The sequence below is a fragment of the Ctenocephalides felis genome, unplaced genomic scaffold (genome assembly GCF_003426905.1).
Source record: "Ctenocephalides felis isolate EL2017-DRISC unplaced genomic scaffold, ASM342690v1 CF-g0.4_SCAFFOLD_00845, whole genome shotgun sequence".
In the NCBI taxonomy this organism is placed as follows: domain Eukaryota; kingdom Metazoa; phylum Arthropoda; class Insecta; order Siphonaptera; family Pulicidae; genus Ctenocephalides; species Ctenocephalides felis.
In genome coordinates this window covers 10040569-10051675 of record NW_020536999.1, presented here as the reverse complement: position 1 = coordinate 10051675, position 11107 = coordinate 10040569, and the positions used below count along the sequence as shown (strand labels likewise).

Genomic DNA, 11107 nt, shown 5'->3' with positions numbered 1-11107 from the left:
TGAGATAAGGTCCACTCATAAATTAATATATGTATAATTAATTATTTATGCCTTATGTTTTAGCATCAATATTGCCAAACAAGTATAAATGTCTGCGATTAAATTTATAATTGTACATTATATTTGCTTATTAGTATATTATTATTATTATTACGATAAATGGAGGAAAGATGAGAAATACATAATAGTGCCTAAATAGGAAGCTAGTTTTAGGCACAAGGATGGACCAATTTTCGAAAAACCAGTGAATTTAAGAAACTGAACTAGGACGATGACCCAGTGAGTTTTTAAAAATATATTTAGTTAATTTTAATAATAATACAAGCCAGTTATTTCTTAAAATTTTGGTATAGACTATTTTATTTCATTTTTCGATTAGTTTTTTATCAACAATTTGAGCCAAAGAATGTAAATTATGTGTAAATGAGATAAAATAATTATAATAAGATATGATACTCTTGATTGATTTAGTTATGTGTAATGGAATTATAAACCAATGTCTTCAAATTGTGATTTATTATATAAGTTGTAGAAAAAGTCAAAAATATTATTATAATATACTTACAATTAGTAATAATTCACAATCGTTTTATTAATTGGTATTAATATCAATTGTTGTAAATATTTTTGAGTTATAAATGCTGTAAATTTTATCACTCGTATTTTACAGATGAGTTATGAGAATTTATAAATTAATGGGGCAATTCTTGGAATGGAATGGAAGATATACGATTTTAATTCTTTCGTAATATTTTTTATTTTTAGTTCTGATTTTGTCTAAGTCCAGGATTTTGATTTTGCGTTCCTGTTTTATCTACAAGGATTATTGGTCCAGGATTCACTTTTTTTTGCCAAGGATTTTTTAAAAGCAATTTCGTTTTGGTTTGTTTCAGTCTAACAAATAAACATTGGTACGGAACCCATAAAAAGGTGAACAAAATCTGTTATTATTATTAAAATATCTATAAAATATGTGCTAATTTGATGTGCATATGTCTAATGGTTATGTTGGACCGGAAAATGGCATTTTTTGGCCAAAAACTAATCTAATGTTTTTTGAATCATTCAAATCAGTTCCTAAAATACATCAACAATTCAAAAAAAAAACTAGCTGTAAGTGGAATTCTGTTTTAAGACAATTAGGGCATCTTGCCTTAAGGCAAAGTGCTGGAGCTTCCCGTACCAAAAATTATTTTTTTAAAAACGATTAACATTTTTGAAAAAAAATTACTTCGAAAAAATAATATTTTTGAGAAACTATAAATTTGACAAAAAAATACTTTCTTTTGAAAAAAAAATTTTTTTTGAGAAATTTTTTTTTTTTTTGAAAACAAAAAAAATTTTTGAAAAAAAATGTTTTCTTCATTTTGATATATTTTGAAAATTCTGAACTTTTTTTCAAAGCAATCGCACTGCTTGAACTGCATAGAGACGAAATGTCAAAGCTCGCAGGTGCCCCGCCGCCGTCTGCATGTATAAGCATTGGTACGGAACCCACAGAAATGTAAAAAAAAATTATACTTATTGTTAAAATCTCTATAAAATATCTGACAATTTGATGTGCATATGTCTAATGATTATTTTTAACCGCCGAATGGCATTTTTTTTACTTTTTCATTAGATCTCCGAAACCGCTAGACCTGCCTTCATGAAAATTGATCAATTCTACATCTTGTCAATACAAGTAAAATGTTTTTTGAATTATTCAAATCGGACGCTCCGTTCTCTTCAAAACTGAGTTACCCTTTTTGGCACTTTTGCCCCGTACCTTCGGAACGGCTGGACCTGCCTTCGCCAAAAACTAATCAGCACGTCTCCTTATCAATACGAATCGAATGTTTTTTGAATTATTCAAATCGGTTGATCCGTGTTCCCGAAATCGTCGACGAAATTTGTATCCGCACATACATACACACACGTACATACATACATACATACACACACACACACACACACACATACATCCATTTTTCTAAGGTATGCCAAAATGTTCAGAAACCTCTGAAACGTAAAGATATATAAAAATTTTCATTTTCGATTTTTTGCGATTACTATAACTTGCCCTACGGGAAGTTAAAAATTAAAAACAAAAACAAGTAATTAAAGTATGTAATTATAAATTTTATTTCATGGTCTTCAGTAAATAAAAATATACCATTTATTAATACAGTTTTAGAATTCATAAACATATAATACAATTATTGTCAGTATACTAATATCGTACTACTTCAAAATTTTACTTTCAGAAGTACTTTCAACGCCCTTGCTATTACAATATGTATTTCATTTTTTTAAAATAAAATTTAAACAGCGTACATATTTATCCATTAAAAGCACATCATTTTCATCCTCGATATAATCCATACCTATAAATCTAATATTCTTTTTTTCTCTCACAACTTTTTGCAAAGCCTTATAGAAATGGAAATATAAAAACGGGTCCTTTGGTTTCTGTTTAACGTACAATCCAACAATCCACTCGTTTCTAACTTGGATAAAGTAATAATCTCCCAAAGTGCGATTTTTTGAACGTTTAAAATCCATAATAAAAGGATACTTTTTATCTAGTTCTTCCATTTCAGGTGTTATTTCGCCTTGTGTTGAGACTGTGAAGACAAGCAATGTTTCCGTTTCAATTTGGGATAGAGGAAACAAACGGTGTTTGATTACCGTGCGTATCTTTGATGGACTTGTAATATCATTTGGCTCGGTAGGCTCAGTTTGGTCTACAGAACATACTAGGATATCTAACGAATCGTTGTGAAATATCTTTCGTATCAATCTGGAAACATCATGCCATTGCAGTCTGTCTAAGCCACAACCAATTTTTGGCATAGCTAATTTAGTCACATTGTTTTCCAACATGTGATCCCGCATTTGTGTCAATGATGATTCAAGATCTTCTATACGAGGTTTACCAGTACTTCTCTGTTTTGTTACTAAATAGTATATGAATCTATTTTTATCCTTAAGGTATGCAAAACCACCGGTTTTCGGTCTTTGTTGTAATAATTCTGCAACTTGTCCAAATTTATCACGAAACAGTACAGCAATACCTGCACCCATTGTAAAGTCTTCAGCAACGCAATGACATAGAGAGTAGTCTTCAGAAACTGTGAACAAGTCTTTAGATTCTTCAGAAAATTTTAATGCAGTATTCTCACAATCGATATCAAGAGACCTGTTTGGGTTAGACGTATGTTCAGTTTTTGGTTTATTATCCCAATCATAATCGTTAAATTTTGGTCTATCCTTAGACGATCTCCAGTTTTCATGTTGTGTGGCACCGCTTGATGATGGAGTCACCTCATGTCTTCGTAATGGAGGCACTTCAGTAATATCATCCCAGGATTCAGCTACAGGCTCAATATTTTCTTGAGGTTCATTGGAAATCTGATCAGATTCCTGCACCACCTTTTTATCTTCATTTTGAGTATTATTACAGGTAACTTCTTGCGATACAGTGCTATTTTTATCACCAGATTTATTGTTTTCGGTTTTAATTTCAGTATCTTTTTTGAGGTTAGGATTTTGAATTTTATGAGATACCTTTCCTTTCTTTTTACCCATGTTTACCCACTAATTTTTTCGTGAACTTAGAATGAAAATTAATTAATATGAGTGTTTATTAGTCACCAAACGTGCTTGTTTGTTAACTTTTTGAGACTGAGGGACACTTCAGCAGTGCAAATAAGAAACACTTAAGTAAATGGGGAATTCCCAGAAAATCTGTAACCCGAGCTTTCATCAGTAAAACAACATAACCAATTATTATTTATGAATGTAATTATTAATAATTGCATGTTTTTATAAACAAGGAGTTAATATTAATAGTTTATTCCGATAAATAAGATCTTGTAATATTTATTTCAAGATAAGGATAAGATAAAGTTTGACAGATAGATTGTAAGGCTACGAGCGCACTAGGATTTTTTATTTCCGACAAAGTCATGTATGTGCTTAAGAATTCTTCCTTATTTGTAAAATAAAGAACTAGTGATGTATGGCATTGTGCTTTAAGGCAAATTGCTGGAACTTCCTATACCGTAATAAAATATTCAAAGAATATTATCCAGGACTCCAAACAAGTCCAGGCGCCAATGTGCTCTGACCCTTACCACGACTTTTGTACTTCAACCAACTTCACTCCACTCGTCTCCCACATCTTCTCTCATTTGACAGTTTTCTTTGTAGTGCGCTAGACGAAAAATTGCAATTGCGCATTTGAATGTTTTTGCACAAATAATGGTTGATAGGGTTAAAAGGGTGATCGATCAGGAACTGTTAGCCGGCGTGAATATGAGCGATGCTACTAATTATAATGTCAGAGTCTCAAATGGCTCGACCCACGAGGGAAAGACTCCTTTTCTGATCGGGGTGGCCGGCGGCACGGCCAGTGGAAAGGTAAGAAGATAATTGTAATATGGAGGATAGTGATGAAATTTATGTGATAAAATGTTATTTGCTGATGTAATTGGTGTTGAAAGTGGTATGTCAATATAGGAAATAAGTCTTGGTTGAACTAACCTCAATCTTGTAACATTTACAATGTTGACTATCAGCAAGAGGTGTATATGTCCTTTTAGTATTGCTAAAGTTACTTTGGAAGGTCATACAGTAGTGTTTTGATGTAACATTTATAGTTATTTATTATACTAAATTATTGTACTTACCTCGTTAAGTTTATAATTGTTTTATATGTTTTTCAGTCGACTGTGTGTAAACGGATAATGGAACAGTTGGGACAAGCTGATATGGATCATACCAAACGACAGGTTTGTAAGATCAATTTGTTACAATTCTTTAAAAAATTACTAATAATAGTAAATAATTTAAAATCATGAAAACAGAGCATATAAATCTTATATTTTGAAAATATTTTATTTAAAAGACTTTTGTTTTTTTAAATGGGACGAATAAGCTGTTTTTTTAAATAAAAAATAACAAAATTCCATTGATATATGTTTCTCTTGTAAATTTTTCTATTTTAGTTTTGATTTTTCAGATAATTATATATTTTTTCCAGGTGTTTGCATAAGCCAAGATTGTTTTTATCGAGAACTGACACCAGCTGAGAAAGTAAAGGCTGACAAAGGTCTCTTTAATTTTGACCATCCAACTGCATTTAACGAAGAACTGATGTTGAATACGCTGAAAGGTGTATTGGCCGGACAGAGATGTAATTTGCCGGCATATGATTATAAAACAAACTCCTTGTAAGTAACGCTTAAATCACATTAGAAGCTTAGTATCATAATAGAAAATATATAATTTTATTGAATATTGTTCCAGATGTCCTGAGCGGATGGTTACGATTTATCCGGCTGATGTAATACTATTTGAGGGAATATTAGTATTTTATTTTCCGGCAATAAGGGATTTGTTCCACATGAAATTGTTTGTGGATACTGATTCTGATACACGTTTGGCCAGAAGAGGTAATTGTTTTATAATTTAACATACTAAATAAATTTATATTTTTTTAATGCAATATGCGGATGATTATTTTGGTAGTAATTAAAAAATATCATTTTTAGTTGTTATATTAGTTACTTATAAATTAGAGAAGAAAGATTAATAGAATATTGTTCTTGTTAATTAATAATTAAAAATATTTTTAATATTTGAAAACTACTATGTGCTTAGTTAGTAATTTATATATTTAATTTATAGATTTATAGAACATTTTATCTTTTTAACATTTGATTATTATAGAATTTTTAATGATTGTTGTTTTTATTTTAGTTCCCAGAGATATAAATGAAAGAGGACGAGACTTGGATCAAGTTCTCAATCAATATATGAATTTTGTGAAACCTGCATTTGAGGAATTTTGCTCACCGGTAAGAACAATTAGAAATAGCATGAAATTTCTGACATGTGTGAACCGACATGTGTAAACTGACTTAATCATTAATAAATCAATATATTATTTTATGAATGATTTATAATAAGTTTACCAAGTTGCTGTAGAACATTATAAATTTAGATACATTTTCTGTAAAGAAAACATATACATATAAATATTATACATCGTTAGAAAGGTCTCAAAATTCTTAGTTTTTTTCCCATATATCGCAACTTCGAATTCCGAACGGTGTGGCCTACAGGCGAGTTGCTATCGTAAAATTTCAGGAAAATCGGAAAATCTTGAGAAAATCATATGAACACACTTAACCATTTATATATCATTTTATTCGTAATTTTATTCTGCATCTTTTGTACGAACAAAGTTTTTTCGTATCTTTTACGATACGTTTTTTTTTACGGTTTAGATAGTATAGTTTAGATTGCAGATTATTTAATTTTGTACAAATTTGCCAACATATTCTTACTTTTGCATGATTTGTTTTATTATATTTAATTTTTTGTGATTGAAATTAGACTTTAATTTATACATATTGTTTAAACAAAACTGACAATTGCACCCACATAGAACAAAGTAATTGCTTTTTACAGTCAATTATTAATTTTTTATAATCAGTCTAAATTGATTCTATTTATTTTTCAGACTAAGAAATTTGCTGATGTCATAATTCCTCGAGGAGCTGACAATACCGGTGAGTGACTTAAATATTTTTATACACAGGATATTCTTAACTTTACAAACTTGATGAAGTAGAAAATTCTGAGCGATGATAAATAGATTATCAAAGATCAACACCTTTTTTATTTAGGTGTTGTAAAACCATTAGTTGAACATTGTAACAGAAATAATTTGATTTGCAAAATGATTTGATTTATTTGCAATTTTGATAATCACTCATAGTTTTTTTACTTCCACTTTTATTTATATTTACTGTGTCAGACAATTCTTTTTAACATAAATCATTCTTATTAAATTATAGCCATTCTCATATGTATTGACATACAATAGTTTTAGTCAGAATTTTTAAAATTTTAAATTTTCTGTAATTTTTTTTATTTAACTTTAAATCTAACAAATTCTAAACTGAATGAAGTTAATGCTTAAGGGGGTCTTCCTATGTGACGGCCTGTTTTTTATGGATATTTTAGGATTTTTTTTCTACGACCAGTAAATATTTAGAGCTTCAAGTTTTTTATCATTTATTAACACATATTTGGACAGTATAAATATAAAATTTCAGCTAAAAATATTCAGTCAAACTAGAGTTACAGCGCTCTGAACACCCCCGCCTCGAAAAAAAGAGCTCCCACTTCCTCCACGATTCCGGCTGATCGGCTTATCTGAAAAAAAAAAATAAACGGCGTTTTAATTTGTAAGCTTAAAAGCACGGAATGACCTATAATCAAATGAATATAAAAAAAAATGGATTTTTGATAGACATTTGAAATAAAAGTTGCAAATTAGGCGTTTTTTTTTTTGTTTTTTGCTATAAAAAAATCGAAGTTTTGAAAATTTCCGATTGATAATAGTTCATGCGTTTAAATATATTGACTATGCCCTGTAAATTTCAAGTAATTCGGTCCAGCCGTTTCTGAGATACAATGGAGGAAAGTTTAAAAACACAGTTTTGAGAAAAACGTGTTTAAAGTTTCTAACTGCCAACTCAGCGCTCCGAACCGCTCTTTCTTTTACCTGCTGTATCTTTAAAACGACTTCGAATTTTCTAAAATCGCTTTACTACCGTATTCTAGACATGTTTAGGGAGCAATTTATGAAAAAAAAATCGATTTTTTTAACCCATCACATAGGAAGACCCCCTTAAACCATTTGCTACGAGACATTTTTCCACATGTTTTAAGATTTCCCAATTATCATCAATGGAAAAATTGAGATTTTCATTAAAAAAAAAAACTAAAACAATTCGGTCACAGATTAGAATTCTCTATAATCTGACATAGAGGGTTAAATATTGAAACAAGATTCGACGCAATTGATGTCGTCTACAGGTGACACTCGTACACACAGGCCGTCAAGCGGTTGTCGCCTAATAACAAATTATAATTCTCAATAATTTAACTCATATTGAAGAAATGTTCAACATTCTGATGTCGTTTATAGGCGACACTCGTAGCGAAAGGGATTGATTTTATCTGAATGGGCTATAATTTAATTTCGTACGTTTTACATCTAATAATGGCTATTATGTGCTCTTTTCAATAATGTTACAAAATATATTCTTGTTTCTTTGTGAATATGTACCTATATTTATACTTTACACTTGTATTTATTTCTTCGAAAACTAACAAAATGCAATGCTATGATATGATGGTTGATCTGTCGAGGATTTGAAAATTACTACGTATTGGAATAGTCATTTATGGGGCAATTCTGCTGTAACAGAGCTTATAAAATAGCGTTGCCATGGCAACGCTCTTTTATGCTTGTTCTTGGTATTGAAAATTATGAAAATGTCTATCTATTTGCCGTGCGATCAGGCGTATTTTAAATATAAACAAGCAAGAAATAATGTTATGGTAACAGAATTATAGATGGTTTTGTTTATATGTAAAATACGCCTGACCGTACGACAAATAGATAAACATTTGTGATATAAAAAAATAAAAATTGATAAACATTTTTGCGTTGCCATGACAACGCTATTTTATAAGCTCTGTTACGGCAGAATTGTCCCATTAATTTTGTTGACTATAATTATATTTTAAACACATGTTTATTAATTTGTCTACGTCAAAATATAAAACGTTCTATCCAAGAAAATGATTTCTTATATTGTTTAGTATATTAGTTTTATGTTAGAATTTCTTGGTGGGAAGTTTATATTTCTATTTGAAGCATGTGGAGATGTTTGGCAATTTGTTGCTATCTAAATTACAATATTTTTCTGGGGTATAACAAAAAAAAAATGGTTTTAGTATGAGTAAAAGAAATTCTTTTGTTTTGGGTTAAATTGAAAGAGTATATTCCAGTAGACATATTTGCATGCTATGATGGTCTTTAATATGGATATTCCGAAATTCTTTGCTTCCAGAGGCTTAAATGCTTCCAAAGTGATGAAAAAACTAGTGGTGTATGGCATCGTGCCTTAGGGCAAATTGCTGGAACTTCCCGTACCGTAATGAAATATTGGAGAAATTTTAAACGTTGTCAAATATATTATTACAAATAAATACTGTAACTTTTATTATTTTTGCTATCTTGTTATATCTGAACAAATCAAATGAAAATCATAAATCAATTTATCTCCAGAACATTAACAATCGTCATTTCATTTCAAATTCAATTTAAAAAAAAATAGTTGCCTAATAATTTACATAAAATTGAAAAAGTGCTCCCGTATTGTCACGCATTTGCAAATAATTCTGTGTGACATTTTCCTTTATACTGTGCTTGGCTTGGCGGCATTTCCACATTTTTCAATAGTTTTCACAAAATTGGAAAATCGTTCCAGTACATAAACAGTCTAAACGCGCTTGGGTAAACATTTGTACCAGAGTGGCGCTTAGACTGTGCTTAGCCTGGGTAATTTTTTGAATTTTTAATCCAAAATTACAACAAAAATATTTTATGGAAAATAAAAAAAGATGTAATAATTTTTTATCCTCAAAAGCAATTGTTTTGTCAATACAAGCAGAAAGTTTTTAAGATCATTCAAATCGGACGCTTAGTTCACTCGAAAACTGCCATTTTTTGCATATTTAGCTTTGTATGTTCGAAATGGCAGGACCTGGCCTTTGCCAAAAACTAATCAGTATTTCTCCACATCAATACGAATCGAATGTTTGTTAGATCATTCAAATCCGATACTCCGTTCTCTCAAAAACTTGATTTGTACTTTCTGCACTCTTTGGTGGGTATCTCCATAACTGCTGGACCTGCTTTTGCCAAAAACTTATCAGCACATCTTCCTATCAATAGGAATCGAATGCTTTTTGAACCATTCAAATCGATTGATCCGTGCGCCCGAAAAAATGCGGAAATACAAAACAGACACACATCCATTTTTTTTAGGTATGCCAGTAAAATGTTCAGAAACCTTCAAAACGTCGAGAAATGCAAAAATTTTTATTTTAGATTTTCGGCTCATTACTATAACTACCCTACGGGAAGTTAAAAATTCTCTGAAAGTTTTAAGTCTTAATATTAACTTTAAAATAGTCCGCACTCCAACCAAAATTTCTTGGTTCTTCGTCCTAAGTAATTTTTTTTATTTATGATCAAAATAAGCAAATACAATGTTATTCTCAAAATTTTGAATTACTTGTCGCTATGTTATAAAATTCTAAAAAACAAATGGAATTTTACCCATGTTATTTCCATAAGAAACTTTGGTTGGAGTGCGGACTATCTTAAAGTTAAATTGAAGAGCTAAAACTTTGAGGGAATTCATGTTTATCATTTTGTAAGCATTTAAGCCCATGGGAGCAAATAAATTCGAAAATTTTCATAATAAGGACCACCGTAATGCATACAGTTGAAATTAAAAAAAAAAGTGCTCCCTCACTTTCTTAAACTAATGGCTTCTATGTGGTGCACCTTTGATTTATAATCTGATTGTATCAAACAGAGGCTTACTGTTATATCTTAAAAAGTACTACATAGAAGCAGTTGGACAATCTGATGCATTACTTTGTCATGATTATGCAAAAAGACATTTTCTTTAGGCTCGAGTCTAGCCAAAGTAGGAAATAATAAATCTCATACGAATTGAAATCTCATCAGTGATCAATTTCATCTCGAAGATGATTCGAATCAAGTGTAAATGATTTATAAATTTATTTGTCATATAACTATTGTCTATTACACTCGTGTGTGATTCGTTGGTGGTTTTTTGTGTCGTTGCAGTGGCCATTGAGCTAATTGTGCACCACATTCAGGATCTTTTGCTTCCGTCCAGGCCAATGAATGGAATCGGCAACGGCACACACTCTTCTTCCGATAGCTCGTAATCGAATTACATGGTTAGTGGTTGGTTTGTCGACATCATCTAGATAGTCCAGTCATTTGGTCGTTTCGCCGGTACAGTACTCCGGGAATTCTGAAAATTGGTAATCTTATGGATTTCGAGGTGCTCTTTACGAAAATCAACTTTGCACCTCAAATTTGAACGGCAAGTTGCCGCCATATTGGAAAAATGGCGTCAAACAACAGCTTTTTTAAAATATCTCCTTTCTGGCTTATTCTACGATAAAAGTATCTATGTACGAATTAAACTAGATA

At 30.6% G+C, this 11107-nt stretch overlaps 2 protein-coding genes across 2 annotated transcripts; one reads left to right on the top strand and one right to left on the bottom strand.

The window, feature by feature from the left end:
* Positions 1 to 2069: 2069 nt before the first annotated feature.
* Positions 2070 to 10836, top strand: LOC113377694 (probable uridine-cytidine kinase; the record flags this gene model as incomplete). The annotated part of the gene is given in 8 exon segments (XM_026618093.1): positions 2070 to 2122; positions 4335 to 4404; positions 4710 to 4779; positions 5027 to 5216; positions 5293 to 5438; positions 5746 to 5843; positions 6512 to 6560; positions 10733 to 10836. Coding segments are annotated over 8 exon segments (780 nt in total), but the record flags the coding sequence as incomplete, so codon positions are not given.
* Positions 2284 to 3831, bottom strand: LOC113364119. The gene has a single exon (XM_026606590.1). It carries the CDS (start codon positions 3568 to 3570, stop codon positions 2284 to 2286), a length of 1287 nt encoding a protein of 428 aa, XP_026462375.1. The 5' UTR covers positions 3571 to 3831.
* Positions 10837 to 11107: the final 271 nt, after the last annotated feature.

What these genes read in the sequence shown, in the direction of transcription:
- LOC113364119 (XM_026606590.1), bottom strand. Translation starts at nt 3,570, where the DNA reads ATGGGTAAAAAGAAAGGAAAGGTATCTCATAAAATTCAAAATCCTAAC.